General features: G+C 58.9%; 3 protein-coding genes across 5 annotated transcripts in view; all 3 read right to left on the minus strand.

Annotated features, from left to right (window-relative positions):
- Positions 1–1,913: 1,913 nt before the first annotated feature.
- SCARF1 (scavenger receptor class F member 1) lies at positions 1,914–12,021 on the minus strand. The gene is made up of 11 exons (XM_002718887.5): positions 11,418–12,021; positions 11,088–11,146; positions 10,770–10,871; positions 9,508–10,033; positions 8,032–8,250; positions 7,586–7,714; positions 6,867–6,970; positions 6,418–6,538; positions 4,958–5,079; positions 4,732–4,878; positions 1,914–4,198 (listed from the first exon to the last, which is right to left on the minus strand). The coding sequence occupies exons 1-11, from the start codon at positions 11,516–11,518 to the stop codon at positions 3,351–3,353; spliced, it is 2,478 nt and encodes an 825-aa protein (XP_002718933.2). The 5' UTR covers positions 11,519–12,021; the 3' UTR covers positions 1,914–3,350.
- RILP (Rab interacting lysosomal protein) lies at positions 11,964–15,660 on the minus strand. 2 transcript variants are annotated; one of them, XM_002719046.5, is made up of 8 exons: positions 15,159–15,660; positions 14,992–15,085; positions 14,814–14,920; positions 14,505–14,726; positions 14,063–14,208; positions 13,634–13,756; positions 12,625–12,708; positions 11,964–12,430 (listed from the first exon to the last, which is right to left on the minus strand). In XM_002719046.5, the coding sequence occupies exons 1-8, from the start codon at positions 15,384–15,386 to the stop codon at positions 12,271–12,273; spliced, it is 1,164 nt and encodes a 387-aa protein (XP_002719092.2). In that variant the 5' UTR covers positions 15,387–15,660; the 3' UTR covers positions 11,964–12,270. The 2 variants fall into 2 exon arrangements, with proteins under 2 accessions (XP_002719092.2, XP_051680527.1); XM_051824567.2 differs by having other exon boundaries at positions 11,964–12,487; positions 15,159–15,648.
- A 467-nt stretch (positions 15,661–16,127) lies between these two features.
- Positions 16,128–19,755, minus strand: part of PRPF8 (pre-mRNA processing factor 8) — a 36,030-nt gene continuing 32,402 nt past the window's right edge. For both annotated transcript variants that reach the window (XM_051824554.2, XM_070061183.1), the window contains 4 exons: positions 17,225–17,365; positions 16,924–17,063; positions 16,633–16,835; positions 16,128–16,461 (listed from right to left, as the gene is read on the minus strand). In XM_051824554.2, the coding sequence (XP_051680514.1) occupies positions 16,307–16,461; positions 16,633–16,835; positions 16,924–17,063; positions 17,225–17,365 (639 nt within the window). In that variant the 3' untranslated portion in view covers positions 16,128–16,306. The remainder of the gene's footprint in view (positions 16,462–16,632; positions 16,836–16,923; positions 17,064–17,224; positions 17,366–19,755) is intronic.

Below are 19,755 nucleotides of genomic sequence, written 5' to 3' on the forward strand. Positions count from 1 at the left end.
CCAGTGGATGGAGGATTCTTTCTCTGTCTCTCTCTGCCTTTCTCTCTGTAACTGTGCCTTTAAAATAAATAAATATTTAAACAAAGAAAAAAGATTGAGGGGTGGCTAGCATTGTGGCACCCTGTAACTTCAGCTTTCCGTAGACATACAGGTTCAAGTTCTAGCTGCTGCACTTCCATCCAGCTTCCTGCTAATGGGCCTATGAAAGCAGAGGATGATGACTAAGAACTTGAGCCTCTGCCACCGATATGAGACCTGGTGGAGTTCCTGGCTCTTGCCTTCGCCTGGCCCAACTGGGGCTGTTGAGGTCAGTTGGGGAATGAACCAGCAAATATGGTTGGTTGATCAATTTGAAAGACCAAGGGGCCCGTGCTGTGGCATAGCAGGTAAAGCCACCGCCTGTAGTGCCAGCATCCTATATCGGTGCCGGTTTGGATCCTGGCTGCTCCGCTTCTGATCCAGCTCTCTGTTATTGCCTGGGAAAGCAGTAGAAGATGGCCCAAGTCCTTGGGCCCCTGCACCCATGTGGGAGACCTGGAAGGAGCTCCTGGCTCCTGGCTTCGGATTGGCACAGCTCTGGCTGTTGACGGCCAATTGGGGAGTGAACCAGCGGATGAAAGACCTCTCTCTCTCTCTCTCTCTCTCTGCCTCTCCTTCTCTCTGTGCAACTCTGACTTTCAAGTAAAATAAATAAATCTTAAAAAAAAAAAAGGGCCGGCGCCGCGGCTCACTAGGCTAATCCTCCACCTAGCGGCGCCGGCACACCGGGTTCTAGTCCCGGTCGGGGCGCCGGATTCTGTCCCGGTTGCCCCTCTTCCAGGCCAGCCCTCTGCTGTGGCCCGGGAGTGCAGTGGAGGATGGCCCAGGTGCTTGGGCCCTGCACCCCATGGGAGACCAGGAAAAGCACCTGGCTCCTGGCTCCTGCCATCGGATCAGCGCGGTGCGCCGGCCGCAGCGCGCCGGCCACGGCGGCCATTGGAGGGTGAACCAACGGCAAAAGGAAGACCTTTCTCTCTGTCTCTCTCTCTCACTGTCCACTCTGCCTGTCAAAAATTAAAAAAAAAAAAAAAAAAAAGGCCAATCAAGAGAGAGAGAGACAGAGGCAGAGAGGGATCTTCCATCCATTGGTTCATTTTCCAAATGGCCGCAAGAGCCAGGGCTGGACCAGGCTAAATCCAGGAGCCAGAAACTCTATCCTGGCCATCACCTGGGTGGCAGGATCCAAGTTCTTAGGCCATCATCCCCTGCCTTCACAGGTGCATTACCAGGAAGCTGGATCAGAAGTGGAACAGCCAGGACCAGAACCCATGCTCCCATATGGGATGCCGGTGTCACAAGTGGAGGCTTAGCCCACACACTACAGTGTTGGCTACAGATTTTAACTTTTTAAGAAGCTATGACACATTTTTATTGTCTAAAATAATCTCATTTTACAAGTGGTATTTTCAGAAATGACATTTTAAAAATAATTTTCTTATTTGAAAGAAAAACAGATCTCTCATCCACGGGTTCACTCTCCAAGTGCCTGTAACACTGGGGTTGGGCCAGACTACGTCAGCAGCCAGGACTCAGGTGGTAGGGAGGACCCGCCACTGGACTCATCACCCCCACTGCAACAGGAGGGCGGAATCAGGGGCAGAGCCGGGATCTGAACCCAGGCACTGCCATGTAGGATGCGGTGTTCCAAGTGGCGTCTTAACGACCATGCCAAACACCGCCCCAAGATACCAAGAGAAAGGGATAACTCCATGATTTGTGAGTACAAAGTTATACAACCTTTTTGGAGGGCAACTTAAAATAAGTACAGAAATATCTACTATTCCTAGCCCATAGCTTCACAATCCAAGTTCTAGAAATCTATTCTATAGAAGAAAAAAAATCAAACTTGCATAAGTACAAAAATATGGACAAAATTGTATACTTCACCATTGTTTATTAGAGCAAATGATTAGAAATAACCCAACTTTCTAAATCACCTGCGTTAGCTCCACAAGATGAAGTCCCAAGTAGTTACATTTTTATCAGAGAGGTGGCATGGAGAGCTCTCCAGGTTACATTGTTAACAAGAGCAAGCTGAGGAGGGTATGTTCCCCTATTCTTGTCTGAAGCATGTGCCTACCTGTGCACAGAAAACCCTGCAAGGCAGCCACCTCCACTGCTCTCCCGCCTCGGAGGCCTGTGCAGGAAACACGGTGACCCACCGCGTGAGCCAACAACTCAGCACCAGAAGACACTTGCTAAGTCTCCCCTCTCACTCCCCAGGCTGCCTCTGGGGCGAAGACGGATCTCAGCCTTACTTTAGGCAAGTTTGTAATGCTACCAGTTTTTATTTTTAACAAAGAATATTGCTGTTTGTAACTTTAAAAAAAATTCAATCTAATGAGAAAAGCTAAAAAAAAAAAAAAAAAAGAGTGGTCACTTTAGAAATTTGCAAATTATACAAAAGCTCAAGAAAATAAATAACATCCCAGGCTCACCTACCAGAGAAATATATGAGTTGATGCACTTGAATCTTTTTTTTGTTGTTGTTAAAGATTTATTTTATTTATTTGAAAGAGAGTTACGGGGGGCGGGGGGTGTCTTCCATCCATTGGTTCGCTCCCCAGATGACCACAACGGCCGGAGCTGAGCTGATCCGAAGCCAGGACTCGAGCTGGCACCCATATGGGATGCTGGTGCTGCAGGCTGAGGCTTTAACCCACTGCGCCACAGCACCAGCACCCAACCCTTGCATCTTTCATGCACATGGATCCTTTTAAAACAGAGTTCATAAAACAACCTCAAACTATAACAAAAAAGGAACATTCTCACCACGTAGACTAAGAACTAAAGACACAAAGTTTATGGCAAGGAAACGCTGGAACTGAACTGCTTTCGCTTTCATTACTTTTCACACCCTTAACGGCTGAGTTCCCACCCTCCCACTTCTCCAATATTAAATATTCTCACACAACAACCGTGGAGTGACCTATCCTGAGCCCTGGTTGTTTAGCTGATCTTTTCTTATCAGACATTTAGGCTGTCTCCCATTTCAGGAAAAAAAAAAAAAGTTTCGCAAATGAAGGAACCAACAGTTCTTTGCCGGCAGAGCTCAAGCCAAGAGCCCAAAAAACCCCAGGGTCGGAGACTCTCCCGCCTCCCGGCCCCGGGCCTGTGAGCCATCTGCGCAGGCGCCGTCTGGGAACCTGGCCGGCCCGGAGCCCGCGGGCCTCTCACCCTGGCCTGTCCCAGTGCGCATGCTCTGGCCTGGGCCTTGGATTATTGTTCATCACGAAGCACGGCCTGACACGTGGGCAGTTCTGATAGCCCCTGCGCATCCAGAATCTTCTCACGCTGCCGATTTGAGGTCCTCAGGGCTCTGGTGGCCCAGAAATGGGTGCAACATTCTCATACTGGGGCTCACCCTGCCCTTCCTCTCCGGCCTGCATCTGGGGATCTTGTTCTGGGGGCCCAGCCCTGGACACCAGCTCCTGGGCCCTCCCTGAGCTCTTGGGGCCACCCGCCAGCCCCCTGGCCACTTCCTCTGGCCTGACTCCTGCTGCCTCTGTGGCCCCAGCATGCCCACTCTTGGGGCTCTGGCTAGCAGGAGTAGAGGTGGGTCCAGGTCCAGGGCTGCCCTTGTTCCGACTCAAGGCTCGCCGTGGAGGCTTAGGGATGGCACTCTTGACCTTGGGCTCTGCCTGGCCTCTCTGGAAGCTACCAAAACGGCGGAGGACAGACCGGACGGGGCCCTCGGCCCCCCGGGGCGTCCCTGCCAGCATGTAGATGGTGGTCACAGGGCCCGAGTTCTCCTGCACACTGCCCTCAATGGCTTCCACACGCTCAGCCACTGTTCGGCCACCAAGTGGGGGGCGGCGGCGGCCAGCGGCTGCCTCTCTCGGGGTGGCAGCAGCGGGAGGGGTCTCGTCAGCTTCTGCTTGCCCTGGGCCTGTGCACTCCTCAGCCTCCTGGCCCTCGGGGCCTGCTTGGGCCCCTCGAGAGAGCCTCTTGGGCTTTCGAAGTGGGCTGGGAAGCTCCCCTGAGCTTCGGCGACTCTGACATGCAAACTTAGTGCCTTCAGCGAAGGAGACAGATGGCCGCTTGGCCCGCGCTAGGCTGGAGGTACGTGGGATGGCGAACGGCGTGGAGGTGTCCTCGGGGGGCGGGAAGGGGCCCCCGCCCAGCTCTGATGACTCTGATGGGTCCACTGGGACCATCCCTGGCGGAGGAGACAACAGACTGGCTGGAGCTGGCCGGTCACCCCAGCTCACCCTACCTGCACCTTGGCATTTTCAGGAGGCAAAATGGGGCAGGGAAGAGAGCGAGGATGTGGAGGGCAGTGGAAGGAGGCCCGGATCAGGGCGCCGCTGCTGCTCCTGCCTCTGCTCCTCCCTCCCGGCTCTGACCAACTGCCGCGCTCCAGCCACACCAACTCCAACGCCACACAGCCGTTGCCTCTCTGAAACACCATTGCTACTTCTCCCTACTTGCCCTTGGCTAACTCCCACTGATTGGCCAGACACAGCTCTGACAGCCCCAACCCAGCCATCGTCCCCACCCCTTCACCCCTGACGTGGCTGGAGGTGAGCCCCTGCTTGTACGGCTCCGACTATTGCCAACCTGCACCACCGCTGCCTACTGCACTTGTCTGCTTGGGTCAGAAGCCATGCCTGGCACAGGATGGGCACTCGGTGACAATTTGCTAAAGGAACCAGGGATGGGTTGGAGCGGGCAGGGCTGCTCAGGGGCTACCTTCTTGGGGTGGCACGCAGTAGGCAGGACCCTCATCCTCCTCGCCGGACTCAGAATCAGAAGAGAAGGAGTCGTCGGAGGCCCAGCCGGCGGAGGGTGGCTCAATGAAGCTGTGGTTGAAGGGGGTCTCCGGGTCGTGGTGCGAGACTGTCAGAGCTCCAGGTCAGGCGCACAGCCTGATGGGAAGCCTTGTCCCACCCCGGGCCCCACCTCCGTGCCCACTCACCTGTCACCCAGGGTAGCTTATGACTGCTGAAGGAGCCACAAGGCAGCACGGAGCCCAGGCTGGTCAGTGCCTCCCAGACCTGCAGCTTCATCCGAGACAGGGCGGCTCCGTCTTGTGCTGGCCTGAGGGGGCAGGGTGGGGAGGCGGACAGGCCGTAAGACCTGTGTTGCCAGGCCGGTGCTGTGCTGCAGCGGGTTAAGCTGCCACCTGCAGCACCAGCATCCTGTAGAGGCACTGGTTCAAGACCCAGCTGCTCCACTTCCAATCTAGCTCCCTGCTAATGGCCTGGGAAAGCAACAGAAGATGGCCCAAGTCCTTGGGCCCCTGCACCCAAGGGGAGGTTGGAAGATGCTCCTGGCTCCTGGCTTTGGACTGGCCCTCTCTCTGTAACTCCATCTTTCAAGTGAATAAATAAATAAATATTAAAAAAAAAAAAAAGACCTGTATCTCCTTGGTGGGGTGCGACAGGGCCACCACAGGCCTATGAATGGCTCCCTGTGGAGCCAGAATAAAATCCTAACTATTGGCTCAAGATGTGAATCAGGGAGAGTGATGTGGCTCTAAAACTCTAGCTCAGGCCGAGCGTCAGCTTCCTCACCTGTAAAAATGGGGGCCACGGTCTTGTCCATCAGAGCTTTTTGTGGGACCCCATTCAGTGCCAGGCACCTCATGGGGGTCCCCAAAATGCAGCTTTGTGGTTATCATCACAGCGCGCCCAAGTTCTCCTGTGGAGTAACACTTCCTCCAGGAAGCCTGCCCGGGTCCCTCCCCGCTCCTCTCCATCCCTGTGCCCCCAGGAGGGCTTCTTCCCCACCCCTAGGCTCTAGGCAGCGGTAGGGAGGGCTCATCTGTGAGTACTGTGCTCAAGGGCAAGTGCAGAAGCCAACAGGAGAGCACTGGACAGAGAGCCCAGAAAGCCGGGCAGGGGCTTCGTTTTTCGTTTTTTTAAGATTTATTTATTTATTTGACAGGCGGAGTTACAGAGAGGGAAGGAAGGAGGGAGGGAGGGAAGGAAGGAGAGAGAAAGAGAGAAAGAGAGAAAGAGAGGAAGAGAGAGAGAGAGAGAGAGAGAGAGAGAGATCTTCCATCTGCTAGTTCACTCCCTGGATGGCTGCAATGGCCAGAGCTGGGCCAGGCCAAGGCCAGGAGCTTCATCCAGGCCTCCCACATGGTGCAGGGGCCCTAGGACTTGGGCCATCTGCTGCAGCTTTCCCAGGGAGCTGGATGGGAAGTGCGGCTGCCAGGACTTAAACTGGTGCCCAAATGGCTTAACCCGGAGCCGCGGGGTGTGAAGAGGGTCCGCAAGGGATGAAGCTCTGCTTGTGAGGAATTTCCCAGGCGGACCCCCAGTGCACTAGGTATTTTAAAAAATCTACTTGAAAGGCGGAGTGACAGAGAGAGAGAAGAGATCTTGCACCCTCCCGAGCCGGGGGCTGGGGCAGGGCCAGGCCAGTACTCACCTGTCCTTGGGGCCCCCCCGGGCAGCCCAGCAGCAGCAGGCACAGCAAGCGATGCCCAGGAGGAGTAGCAGCAGGGGCACGAGGATGCCGGCGATGAGGGCCGCATCCTGACCGGGAGGGCCTGGGGAGCGGGAGACAGAGCCATGCGGCTCATCTGCAGCTCTGAGCAGCTGCCCCCCGGGAACCCCCCACCCCCAGCCTCCAGGCAGCCTCTCTGGTGCCCTGTCCCCTCCTTCTGGCCCACAAGCTCTTGTCCCCCATTCTCCTGTCACACCAGCGTCCACCCTGCCTGCTCATTTCCTGGCTCTAGCCACGTCTTCCAGGGACCCCAAAGCATCCAGATGTCAGACACAGGGACTGTCTCTGAAATGGATGGCTCCTGGGTGGGGCCCAAGGAAAGGGCCAGACCATCCCTGATCACCATGCCCTGCACCTGCTCTCGGCCTTACCCGGCTGGCAGGCCCCAGAAACAGGGTGGCAGGGTCCCTCTGGGCATTCGCAGAGAAGGGAACAGTTGTTTCCATGGAAGCCAGATGGGCAGGAAACGTTGCAGCTGCAGGGGAACAAGGAGGCCGGCTGAAGGCTGGGGGAGGATGGAGCTGGGTGGGGAGAGGGCAAGGTGCATTCCGGCGCAGCCCCGGGCGGACTTCCCTAGACGATGCCCGAGGAGACCGCTCCGACCTCGGAGCCACGTGCTGAGAACTCTCGGTCCCCCAGGCCACCTTCCAAGAGAACACCCAGCGCCCAGTGAGGCCCTGGCCACCCCTGACTGCCCGCATCGCCACGCCTGCCGGGAGTAATGGGAGATTGACAAGATGCCAGTGGCACCCCCAGGAGATGCCCTCATGGTCTGGAGGGCTGAGCCAGGTTCAGTCCTGTCTGTAAAGTGAGGTCCCTTCCCTCTGACACTGTCCTGTGGGTAGAAAATCTGCCAGAGACACTGGTGGCTCCCCTACCCCAGGACCTTAGGGACAGGACAGGGGGTCTGACGCCTGCCCTGCCTCTCATCAGCTCCCACCCAGGGAGGGAACCCAGGCTTTGCAGCCCCCATGTAGCAGGAACAGCTCTCTCTTAGGAGGTGGACACTGGGAGGGCACCGGGGAGGTGGAGCAGCCCTGGGACGTCTGGGAGATGCGGGACTCTCCTACACCCAGGGCCCAGGCCTCACCTGGGCCCCCAGAAGCCAGCACTGCAGACACACTCCCCTGTGACAGCATCACAGGTTCCCTGGACACAGCTGGGACAGACAGAGCTGCAGTCCTTCCCAAAGGTGCCAACCGGGCAGGGGTCTTCACACCTGGTGGGGAGGCAAGACTCAGAACAGCAGGGCAGGGCGGCCAGGCTGCCTTAGGGAAGTGACCAGTGGTCACTCTGCAGCAACGACACTTAGGTACAAACAGGGCCTTGAGCCTGGGGCTGACCCCAGGAGGTGCCAGGACACAGGCTCCCGGAGGAGCAGGGGGAGCTGGGAGGGAATCTTGCCCAGGGCACCCCAGCTCCCATCTCTCCTCAACCCCAGTGGCCTGGGTGAATGTGCCAGGGGAGGAGACCCTCTCCCAGAGGCCACAGCTGAGGCGCACGCCCCCCGCCCAACCCCACGAGGCAGCCTCTCACCTGGGCCCCAGCCAGCCGGGGTCACAGTGTGCGCAGTGTCCGCTGTCTGGCTGACAGGCCTCCCCACGCCGGCAGCGGGGACACTGCTGCCTGCAGCCCTCCCCAAAGGTGCCTGGGGGGCAGGGCTGGCGGCACTGGGTCCCGTTCCAGCCCGGCTCGCAGGACTCGCAGCTGCCTGTGTCTGGAGAGCAGGGCTTGTTCTGCTTGCAGTGGCCACAGCTGGGGAGAGAAGGCGTTCATAGGAGCCCTGTGGGGGGCTGGGCGGAGCACCGCACACCCAGGTCTCCCCTGCTGCAGGACCAGGAACGCCGGGTGGGGGGGGTGCAGTGCCCTCAGGATTGCAGGGGGGGCAGGGCCCTCAGGATTGGGGGGGGCAGGCCCCTCCGGATCGCGTCGCTCTCCTTCCAGCCCCTCCCCTGTGCCAGCCTCCCTGCACGCTGCCCTGTGCTCCTCCCTCCCAGCTTCACCCCCCACCCCGGCACTGTGCTGTCCCTGACATGCCGTGCGAGTGGACTCCGTAGTTCATCTTCTAGCCCACAACATGAAAATGCGTGAACATAACACGTCAGCTGTGTGTTTTCACCACTGACTTTTCAAGTTTACCTTAATTTCCCATTGACTTTTTTTTAAAGATGTATTTACTTATTTTAAAGGCACAGTTACAGAGAGGCAGAGAGAGAGAGATCTGCCATCTCTCTCTGTCTCTCCTCCTCTGTTACTCTTTCAAATAAATAAATCTTTTTTTAAAAATTGCACCTGTACTGGACGTGTACAGGTTATTTTTTTCCTGTCACCATTCCCCTAAACAACACAGAGTAATAACTATTTCCATAGCCTTCCCTTGTGTTAGCTCTATCAGTAATCTAGAGGTGGTTTCTGGTATGCAGAGGATTACACGGATTATATACCACACCATGTTATACAAGGATTGGCAGACGTACCGGGAGGCCTCCATACATGTCCGCGGTAAGGCACGTATGTACTGTCTGGCTAGACTTTTCAGTCGTGTGAAATAAATGTGTGGCGTGTACCAAGGGCTCCAAGCAGTTCACTGCGAACTCGCAACTCGCATCGTCTTTTTGTTCCATTTTCCGTGGGCTTTTGGGAGCCCCCAGGTACGTTCAGGCTGAAAGCCACTGAGTCGTAAGGGGACAGCGCCATCCTCTGGCCACATGTGATTCCTTCCAATTCTGGCTTGCTAGTACGGTGCTAGCGTTTTGTTTGACCACAACCAGATGGAAGGGGTGAGTGGGGCTGGACCGAGGGGCCTTGGGGAATTTATCCCTCTTTCATTCATGCCTTGCATGTCCTCTAGGAGAGCACTGTGCCCCTGCGCCTTCTCCGGACCTTCCCACCGCATTCTTGGCTCTCTCTTCCCTTCCCACTGCCTCTCTGGAACTCCTCCTCAACCTCCCCTTCCCTCTCCCCGTTCCTTCGCCTGCTCGCCTTCCCCGGCACCCCTCCCAGCCCACTCACCTGTCACGGCACTGAGCCCCATAGCTGCCGGAGGGACAGGGCAGTTCACAGCGCACGCCGCGGAAGCCGGGTGGGCAGGTGCACCTGCCCGAGACAGCGCTGCAGCGGCCGCGCACGCACTCGCACCGCTGCCGGCACTCGGGGCCCCACCAGCCTGGCCGGCAGGTGCAGCGACCAGTCTCCTGCGCGCAGGGCGAGTCGTGACATGCGCAGCGGAAACTGCAGCGGTGGCCCCACCAGCCCGATTCACACAGGCAGGCGCCCGTGGCTGGCTCGCAGCGCGCCGCCGCCAGGTTGCACTGGCACGGGCGGCGGCACGTGGATGACCACCAGCCGGGGTCACAGCGGCATTCGCCTGTGGCGGGGTCACAGTGCCCGTGGGCACCGCAGGTGCATGGGAACTCGCAGCGGGCACCCCAGCGGTCAGCTTGGCACTGGCACACACCGGTGGCTGGCTCGCACTGGCCGTGTGGATGGCAGGGACAGCTCTCACGGCAGTCGGGGCCCCAGTACTGGCCCGGGCAGCCTGCAGGAGGCGGGGACAGAGGAGTCAGTGGGCTCAGGCTGGGCAGGACCTTATCTAAGGCAGAGGGGAGCCAGGCTCGCCCTCTAACCATGGGGAACAGGCCCTTGGAACATGTAGCAGCAGATGCTTCTGGGGCACAGTTCATTTCCTGCCCCAGGCTCTGAACTACAAAAACCCCCAGTGGCCCAGCCTCCCAGTTCACATTCCAGAACACTTGAGTCCTAGGTACACCCAGAAGTAGCTAGGGCTTCATTCATTTCCCCTCCTCCTTCCCTGGGCTACAGGTGAATGAGGCTGTCACTCTGAGTGCAGGCCTGGCTATGGCCCACCAAGATGACAGAGGAAGCCCCATTGCCCACTGGGTCCCCTTCCAACTCAGACATCCCTGGTGCAGGTGCTCGGGCTGTCCTACTCAGGAACCCCGTTCTTATCCCCGCTTTCTGCCAAAGAGGGGCAGGGTGGCAGCCCAGCCCGGGGCTGGGGTGGTGAGGTAGTGGGGCTGGGAAGGCATCCACTTTGCAAGGCAAGATCACAGCACATCTTCCCAGACCGTGAAGGGCCCGGGTGGGTGGGGCTTCGGAGACGACGCAGGGCGTCTCCCAGGAGCATGTCACTTCCTATCCCTGGCCTCAATTTCCTCAGGGGAGCTCTTCAGAGACTGTGTTTCTGCCTGCTTTGCTGCCCCAAGCCCCGCCCCAGCTCTGCCCCGCAGCTTCACCACGCAGTTGAGACTCACGGGAGCTGCACTGGGCCCCGAAGAATCCCGGCGGGCAGCGACACAGGCCTGGCTTCACGCATACCTCGCCTTCCCTGCAGGCATCCGGCCCCTCGCAGATGGCTGAAAAATACCCCACCCAGGTCACCACGACTGGAGCACTCACCACCAGGGGATCTCCGCCCGCCCCTCTCGCTGGCTCCCAGCGCCCTGTGCCCCTCAAGAGTCACCCTGGTGGGGCCAGAGGCACACGTCCCAAGACGGACCCCGGTTCTAGGGCTCAGGTGTGGAAAGCGGCCCCAGGAGGGCAGGAAGGGAGCTCCCTCCTCTGCTACTCACGGATGGTGCATTCGTGATCCTTTTGCCTCCAGCCTGGGCAGCACTGGAGCTCAGAGGGGCTGTGGATCAGAGAGGGGTCAGCAGGGGCAGCCTGGCCCCACAAAGATCACTGTCCCTGGCCGAGGTGTGGCAGGCGGCCCCAGTCCCCCAGGGCAGCCTAACGGAACGTCACAGTACTCATGTCCCCCACCTCCTCCCTTGTTTTTCCTGCCACCCACCAGGCTGCCCCCCAACCCTCTCTCATCAGCCCCTAACCTCCTCCCTGTCTCCTTCCCCAAATGCCTCAACACCAGCTCAGCCGCCTCCCCCCTCCTGTCCCGTCACACCCACCTGCTGCCCACACAGACGTGCTGCCCACCGGGGTCCAGCGGGGAGCCCTGGGGTCCCCAGGGCCAGAGCAGCAGCAGTAGGAACAGCAGCCCGAGCCCCATGGCGGCCAGTGGAGTGGGAGGACTCCGGTTAATCTGGCCCCCACAGCTCCCAACCCCCCCCCCGCCCCGCTTCCTCCCAAGGCTTTTCCTGAGGAAACCAGGCCGGCTGGGTAGGCTGCCACGAGGCACCTCCCAGGGAGGGCGGCCGGGCGTCTGGGGAAAGCCCCGCGTCTCAGCCCTGAAAGGAAGGCGGGTGGGGAGGGCCCCGGGGGGCTTCTGGGGCTGGTCTCCATCTAGAGGGGGCCAGAAGCCACGGGTCCCGGGGCATGGGGCAGAGGCGAAAGGGTAGGGCTGCGGTGGGAGCCAGGGCTGCCCATTAGGCCACACTCCCCAGGCAAGGTCCCCACCCAGGCACTGGCCAAAGAGCCCCCGGGCGGAATGTCGGCCTGCCTCTGCTGCCGGCGGCTGGGAGGGCGGCGGGCCGCTGACACACAGACAGGAGCCATTTCCGGATGGTAGGGCTTTATTCCATTGGCTCAGGCCCTCTGGGAAACTCCCTGGGAGGAAGGAAGACAGTTCTCTCTATTGCAGGGGTGGCCGCGCAGGCACCGGAGAGGAAGCACTTTTCCCCGTTGCTCTGGAAGCTCGGTGCAGAGGTGGAGGGGTGGAGGCAGGTGGAGAATCCCCGGTGCAGGCCGGGATCAGGGAAGAGTTCCAGACAGGCTGCGAAGGAGGAAGCTGTCTCACGGGCCATCACACATCCGCCCCAGCCAGGCCCCAAAGCCAGGCCTCCAGGTGGGCTGAGGCCCAGGTCAGAGCGGCTGCCGCAGAGCAGAGCAGGGCTGGTCGGGGGGTGGGGGCTGAGGGCCCCCCAGAGGCTCCACGTGGGGTTGCTGAGGGGCCCCTTCTTCTCCAGTGCTGCTGGGCTCAGGTGTGGGGGTCTCGGCTTTATCCCGGTACCACAGGCCAAAGCTGAGGGAGAGCCAAGAGGTTCTTTGAGCCGGGAGGCCAGAGAGTCAAGGATTGGGGCTGAGAGCAAGGAGCGAAGAGAAAAGGACTTCAGATGGATGCCGGGACGGCACAGATGGTGGGGCAGCGGGGGGAGGGCACGCGGGGCAGGGAGGGGCACAGAAAACCCGAAGCCCCTCCTTCACTCCCCAACATACAAACTCTGGACTCTGGACTCAGCGGGTGCAGGCTGCTCTTCCTTATCGCCGGAGAGCAGGAGCCAGGAGCCGTCCTCGTCCTCACTGACACAGGGGGGAGAGAGGAGAGGGCCATGTATCAAGGGCCCGGGCAGCAGCGGGCCAGCACTGAGTGACCACAGCGCCCCCAGGGCTGGCGACCTGGTGACCCTGGGGAGACACAAGGCCTCTCTTTTTTATTTTTATTTGAAAGGTCGAGAGACAAAGAGACAGAGAGATCTGCCTTCTATTAGCTGACTTGCAGCAGGCCAAAGCTGGGGGCCGAGAACTTAATCCAGGTCTCCCACCTGGGTGGCGGGGACCCAATCGCTTGAACTGTCACCTGCTGCCTCCCAGTGCATTAGTGGGAAGCTGGATCAGAAAGCAGAGGAGCAGGGACTGACAGCCAGGCACTCCCGACAAGGGATGAGGGTGTCCACAAGATGCGGACACACGGCGGGGCCCTGATAAAGCAGCAGCGAGAGTCTCACTCCTCTAAGAACAAATAGACCCAGAGGGCCAACGCTGTGGCGTAGTGGGTAAAGCCCCCACCGGCAGCACCAGCATCCCCTACGGGCTCTGGTTTGAGGCCCGGCTGCTCCATTTCAGATCCAGGTCCCTGCTAGTGGGGCTGGGAAAGCAGTGGAGGATGGCCCAAGTGCTTGGGCTCCTGCACCCACAAAGGAGACCCAGAGGAAGCTCCTGGCTTTGGACCAGCCTGGCTGAACCAGCAGATGGAAGACCTCTCTCTCTCTCTCTCTCTCTCTCTCTGGCTCTACCTCTCTCTGTAACTCTGACTTTCAAATAAACAAATAAATCTAAACAGACAGACCCAGCCAAAGCAGTGTGCAGGTGCCTTCTGCAAGGCGTGCAGGCAGCACTGGTGGAGTCCAGAGAGAAGGGTGCAGGCTGGAGGGCAGGCTCGGGGGCGGCCAGGCCAGGTCAGCAGACCGGGTCTGCTAGGTCAGTAGGCTGGGTCGCGGGGACACACCTGCTCTCTGCTTCCTCTGGTGTCCCCAACATCTTGGCCTTGATCTTCTTCCGCTGCTTCCTGACAGCCACCTTCATGGCTTCAAGCAGCAGCCCGGGGACCCGGTGGTCTGCGAGCAGCTCCCTACAGGACGGGGGCAGGCAGAACGTGGTGGGGCTGCCAGCAGCGGGCCTCGCCCCGAGGGCCCGTGCGAGCTGCCTGTTCCCTGGGGGAGCCCGCAACACCCCCCAGGCCTTAGCCTGTGTGGCACCCCTCCTGGCACAGCTGCTGTGACCTTGGTACCGCCCCTTCCCCTGCTGGGATGGAGTCCCCAGAGGGCAGGGGCTGTGTTGGTACAGGGTCTGGCCAGGTTGCTGGGGTTTGTCAGTGAATACGGGAATGAGGTGGGGGTGACCCGAGGCCAGGAGCAGACACGGGCAGGGCCCTCACCGCTGGAAGTAGGCCAGCTCCTCCTTGAGCAGGAACACCTTGGCTTTGAGCTCATTGCGCTCCTGAAGGATCTGCTCAAGCTCCTGCCTGCTGAAGCCGCACTGCCCTGCCTCCGGGGGGCGCTCTGGCTGCCGTGGGGCAGCGGCCTGCGGAAGAAGCGTGGTCTGGAGGCCCTGCTAGCTCTCCCATGGGCCCAGGGCCATCGCAGGAATGCCAGAGGAAGGGACAGGCAAGGAGTTCTGGGGGACAACGGTGCTACAATAGGTGACAGCAGCTCTCAGGCTGAAAGTGGGGCCGGGCCCGGCTGCAGGTGCAAGCCCCTGTGTGCCACAGTCCGGCTTCTCGGCCGACCTGCGCAGCACAGCAAAGCTTGCCAGTGCACCCACACGGGGCCAGACGCTCTGAGTGCCGGCTTGGGTTGCTGGCTCCCTCCGGCACTCACCGGACTGTCCGGGCTCGCCCGCTCGGGTTCCCGCCTCTGCTCACACCCGGGCTCTCCGGCCTGGCCCTGTTCCCGCTCCTTTGCCAGTTCCGGGGCGTCTCGGTGCGGCACCTCACGCTCCCTCTCCCGGTCCTGGGCGGCCCGAAGCTGGGTCTGCACCGCGGCCAGCTTGTGCCGCAACTCGGCGTTCACCAGCAGGAGGCGTTGCAGCTGCTCCTGCAACTGGGGGCGGAGCCAGAGGCGGGGCCGGTGAGCGGGCGCGGGGAGGGGGGCGAGAGCCCCGCCCCCCACCCGCCGCCCGGTCCCTACCGCCTCAGTCTCTTGGCTGCGCTGCCGCAGGTCGCGGTGGTGCGCCCGGAGCTCGTCCCGCTGTCTGTCCGTCACCTCCTGGAGCTGCTGCAGCAGCGCGCGCTCCTCTGAGGAAGGAGCCTCCTGAGCGGTGGTCGGCGCCCGAGCCCGCCCGCAGCCCGCCCGAGCCTGCACTCACCCTGTGGCCCAGAGCGCAGCTCCCTGCGGAGCAGCGCATTCTCCTCCCGCAGCCGCCGCAGCTCCAGCTCGGCCTGCTGCGCGGACACCTGCAGCTGGGAGGCCCGGGACTCGGGGTTAGGGCCCCGCCAGCCCCACTGGCGGCGAGGGGCGGGGTCAGGGGCTCACCGAGTCCGGCGCAGGCCCCACGGCAGCCTTTTCCAGAAGTTCCAGCGCTCGCACTACGAGTGGCACCAGTCCGGCCGCCGCCTCCGGCCCAAACCGGCGCGCCAGCTCTTGCAGCTCAGTGCCCAGAGCCCCCGCTAGATGGTACACGAGCTCCGCGGCCGTCCCCGACCCCGCCGCCGCTCGAGGCCCCCAGCCTTGTGCCCCTGGCGCCACCCTCCTGGGCTCCATGTCCCCGGAAGGCCCAGGTGGCTATTCGCTCTCCCCCGCCCGCCCCCAAGCTGGGAAGAGGAAAAAGCCAAACAGTTGCGGCCCAAGAAGCAGTTTAGGGTAGAAAGGGGCGGGGTAGAAGAGAGAAGGGAGGAGCGATTCAGGGGAAAAGGCTGGGGAAGACCGTGCTAGGGCCCCTGGGCCCTCTCCCGTTCAACCTTCAAGGTCACAGGAAACAGGACAGCCAACTTCCAGCCAGGCGTCCAGGAGCTGAGGCCCAGGGCTCTAAGTGGCCACTCCAGTCAACCCTCCCCACAGCACCCAGTCCAAGCTCCACCCCTGGCCGCAGTCATGGGGCAGATTTGGCCTCCAGGCAAGAGGTGAGAGGCCAGTCACTGAACCCCACTCAACAAACAGCCCTCTGCCAGCAGCCAGGGCCTGTGTGATCCCCAACCAGGACTGGCAAACAAAGCTTAGGAGGGGGCTAGGCTGGGCACTACAGCCGCAGAGAACAGCTCCTAACCCGACACGGCTCCAAGAGACGTTGAGAAGGGGGGAAGGCTTGCAAGCACCATGGAGGGAAACAAGCTAATTCGGCGGATGCAGTGGGGACGTGGAAGCTCAACCCCACTTCAGGTCCAGTTTAGGGGTAGCCTAGCCCCAGTGCCAGAAGCCAGGCATTTAACAACTTCCCCAGGGCAGCATCCAGCCCTAACCACACCCACAACTGGAGCTCTGGGGCAGGGGAAAAAAGTCCCAAACTCCTATTTATACAAAATTTATTATTATTTTGTTCAGGGTTACAAGCCATCAGGAGGCCAACACCACAATCAAGCACAAGGTACGGGGAAAGGGGGCCAAGCTGCTGAATATCACCAGCTTGTCTGGGGCGGAGAGGCTCCACTGGGCCTCTGCGGATTCCGAAGAGGAGCAGCTGACAACTAGGCGTAGAGGTCCTCGCGGTCGGCAGAGTAGACCTCGCCCTCCTGCAGGAGGGCAAAGTTGAGGAAGTGCGAGGGCCGGTGCACCTCGTGGTAGAACTCTTTGGGGTTTGCCAGCTGCAGCTCATACTTCATGTTGGGGTCATGCCGAACACCTTAGGGGAGAGGAAAACATCCTGTTAACACAGGTCACCTGCCTCACCCAGCTGGGCCTCCGGACCACTGCCAGGCCAGAGTGAAGCCCCGGGTGTCAAGGGCCTAACCTTGTCCTCAGCCCCATCCCGGCTTCCCGGTGCTCCCTGTACTTTCACACACAGACCACGTACCCATAAAGTTGTAGTTCCACGAGGACTGAGCAGGGACCATAAAGAAGCCGAGGAAGCGGTCCGACAGCAGCATCTGGACCCTCTCGTAGTGCGAGGGTAGGTAACCCTTGGGGTTGTTGCCCTTGTCTGTGTTCTGGCGGCCCCACTCGTACCCACTGGGGGTCAGCTTGTAGGCTGTCAGCGTGCAGGAGCCTGGTGTGAAGCTGGTGGGGCGAGGACAGAGTGAGCTCAGGCCACTCTTGTGGGCCCCATCTACAAAGCCCGCCCCGCCTTCAGGGGGCCCAAGCACACCTGCAGGTGATGATAATAGTCTTCTCACCATCCCAGGACGGGTTGTCAGCCATGATCTTAGCATGGGTGGTGACATCCTGGGGTGACAGCTGGGGGGACTCATTGGGCTGAGTGTGGATCCAACCTAAGGGTTCCATCTCCTACAGGTCAAGAGCAGCACAGATCTGTTGAGAACCCCATCTGCAGAGAGAATCCCAGCCCTGGGAGGACCATGCTTCCCCCCCCCCCCCCCCCGCCGCCCCTACCTCGCTAACACAAAGCCCCAGTTCTCCCAGTCCCAAGCTCTGTCCCCACCACGCACCTTGAGGTACTCGTGCTGGGGCAGCTGGCCAGGCAGGTGCACCGTCTGGTGGGTGCCCCACTGCGGTACCATCACGATGCAGCGGATTTCCTTCACCTGGGGGTTATCCGGTGGGCTCACCCCATACAGGTATCCTGCAATCTGGAGATAAGGGGGTCAGGAACCAAAACTACTCTCAGTGCCATTTCAGGTTCCGGACTGGCAGCCCGTATCGTCTTCCCTTTCCACAAGAACAAGCAGTTTCTCAACACGGGGGCAGAACCTCCTGCTTCAGAATGACCTCGTGCTCCGCAGGTGAGAGCCGTTTCCGTAAGTGAAGGCGCACGCGCACGCAGCTCTGGGCGTTCTCACAGCACACCTGGAGAGCCAGCACCAGGTGCTACTCTGCTCTGCACATGGCCCTCAACAAGGGAAGAGGACTGACTTCCTAAAACTCACCCACAAAGGCACTCTTCAAATGTGCCAACGAGCTGGCTACAAAACTGAGTTTTATATAAATGTTCCTGATATAGGAGAGGGGGTCTTCAAAAAGTTCATCGAAAATGTATATTATGAAAAAACTATGGACAGATTTCAAATTTTCTTGCACCAAAATTAATTTTTATTTTTTAAAAATATTTATTTGAAAGGCAGAGTTACAGAGAGGGAAAGATATTCCATTCATTGGTTCAGTCCCCAGATGGCCAGGGTTGGGCCAGGCCAAAGCCAAGAGCCAGGAGCTTCCTCTGGGTCTCCCAGAGGTGCAGGGGCCCAAAGCACTTGAGTCATAGTCTGCTGCTTTCCCAGGTGCATTAGCAGGGAGCTGGATTGGAAGTGGAGCAGCCAGCACACAAACTGGCAGCCATACAGGATGCCGGTGTTGCAGGTGGTGGCTTTACCCACTACACCACAATGTCGGCGCCAAAATGAACTTATTTTTAATTCAATTTTCCACAAACTTTTTGAAATATCCTTGTACTTATCATTTGCAATTCCTTTTCTGAACTACCTTTTCATATTCTTTGCACATCTTCTAGTTATCTTCTTAAAAATCAACCTCTAACAACTCCCTATTCTAGTCATCAATCCACTGTCTCTCAGAGAAACAGAAATAATTTCTTCTCATTTTTAATATATCACTTTAAAAAAAAAAGGATTTATTTATTTGAAAAGGCAGAGTGACAGAAAAAGGGAGAGACAGAGATGGAAGATGCATCTGTTGGTTCATTCCCCAAATGGCTGTGTCGGCTGGGGCTGGGACAGGCCGAAGCAGCAGCCTGGAACTCCTTCTGGGGCTCCCCCTGTGGATGGCCTAAGAACCTGGACCATCTTCTGCTGTTTTCCCAAGCACATCAGCAGTGAGCTGGCCCTGAAGCAGAGCACTCAGGACTCACACCGGCACTTTGATATGGGAGGCTGGCACTGCAAGCTGCACTTACTTAACCTGTGTGTCACAACACTGGCCCCAGCATATTATCCTCCGACACAAACAAGCTGTAAACTGTAGTTTTGTGTTTTCTTTTTTAAAATAGAGATTTATTTATCTATTTACTTACATGAAATTCAGAGCAACAGAGAGAAGGGGTGCGGGGGAGGGAGAGAAATTTATTGATTTTTCCATCCATTGGTTCAATGTCTGCAAATGCCAGGTCTGGGTTAGACAAAACCAGGAACCAAGAACTTCATTTCCTACATGGGTGGCAGGGACCCAAGTACTTGGGCCAGCCATGTTCTGCTGCCTTCCCAGGCACATTAGCAGGAAGCTGGATCAGAAGCAGAGTAGCCGGGGCTGGCGCTGTGGTGTAGCGGCTTAAGCTGCTACCTGCAATGCCGGTATCCCATATGGGTGCTGGTTCAAGTCCCAGCTGCTCCACTTCTGGTCCAGCTCTCTGCTATGGCCTGGGAAAGTAGTAGAAGATGACCCAAGTCTTTGGGCCCCTGCACCCATGTGGGAGACTAGAAGAAGCTCCTGGCTCTGGATGGGCGCAGCTCCAGCTGTTGCAGCCAATTGGGAAGTGAACCGGTGGATGGAAGATTCTCTCTCTCTGTGCCTCTCCTTCTCTCTCTGTGTAACTCTTTCAAATAAATAAATAAATCTGGCCGGCGCCGTGGCTCAATAGGCTAATCCTCCACCTTGCGGCGCCGGCACACCGGGTTCTAGTCCCGGTCGGGGCGCCGGATTCTGTCCCGGTTGCCCCTCTTCCAGGCCAGCTCTCTGCTGTGGCCAGGGAGTGCAGTGGAGGATGGCCCAGGTGCTTGGGCCCTGCACCCCATGGGAGACCAGGAAAAGCACCTGGATCCTGGCTCCTGCCATCGGATCAGCGCGGTGCGCCGGCCGCGGCGCGCCAGCCGCGGCGGCCATTGGAGGGTGAACCAACGGCAAAAGGAAGACCTTTTTCTCTCTGTCTCTCTCTCACTGTCCACTCTGCCTGTCAAAAAAAAAAAAAAATAAATAAAATAAAAATAAATAAATAAATCTTAAAAAAAAAAAAAAATTTCAGAGTAGCCCAGATTTGAACCAGCACTCTGATCTGGGATGCCTGGCTTTGGAC

The sequence above is a fragment of the Oryctolagus cuniculus genome, chromosome 17 (assembly GCF_964237555.1).
Source record: "Oryctolagus cuniculus chromosome 17, mOryCun1.1, whole genome shotgun sequence".
Lineage (NCBI taxonomy): Eukaryota > Metazoa > Chordata > Mammalia > Lagomorpha > Leporidae > Oryctolagus > Oryctolagus cuniculus.

Excerpts from the sequence above, each read along its gene's own strand:
- SCARF1 (XM_002718887.5), bottom strand. The coding sequence starts at position 11,518 with ATGGGGCTCGGGCTGCTGTTCCTACTGCTGCTGCTCTGGCCCTGGGGA. Across the intron at positions 7,715-8,031 it reads CCCGGCTGGCTGGGGCCCAG|GTGTGAAGACCCCTGCCCGG; the intron begins GTGAGAGGCTGC and ends CCTCCCCACCAG. Across the intron at positions 4,879-4,957 it reads TAAGCTACCCTGGGTGACAG|TCTCGCACCACGACCCGGAG; the intron begins GTGAGTGGGCAC and ends GAGCTCTGACAG.
- RILP (XM_002719046.5), bottom strand. The coding sequence starts at position 15,386 with ATGGAGCCCAGGAGGGTGGCGCCAGGGGCACAAGGCTGGGGGCCTCGA. Across the intron at positions 14,727-14,813 it reads GCAGCCAAGAGACTGAGGCG|TTGCAGGAGCAGCTGCAACG; the intron begins GTAGGGACCGGG and ends CTCCGCCCCCAG. Across the intron at positions 12,709-13,633 it reads CCAGAGGAAGCAGAGAGCAG|TGAGGACGAGGACGGCTCCT; the intron begins GTGTGTCCCCGC and ends CCCCTGTGTCAG.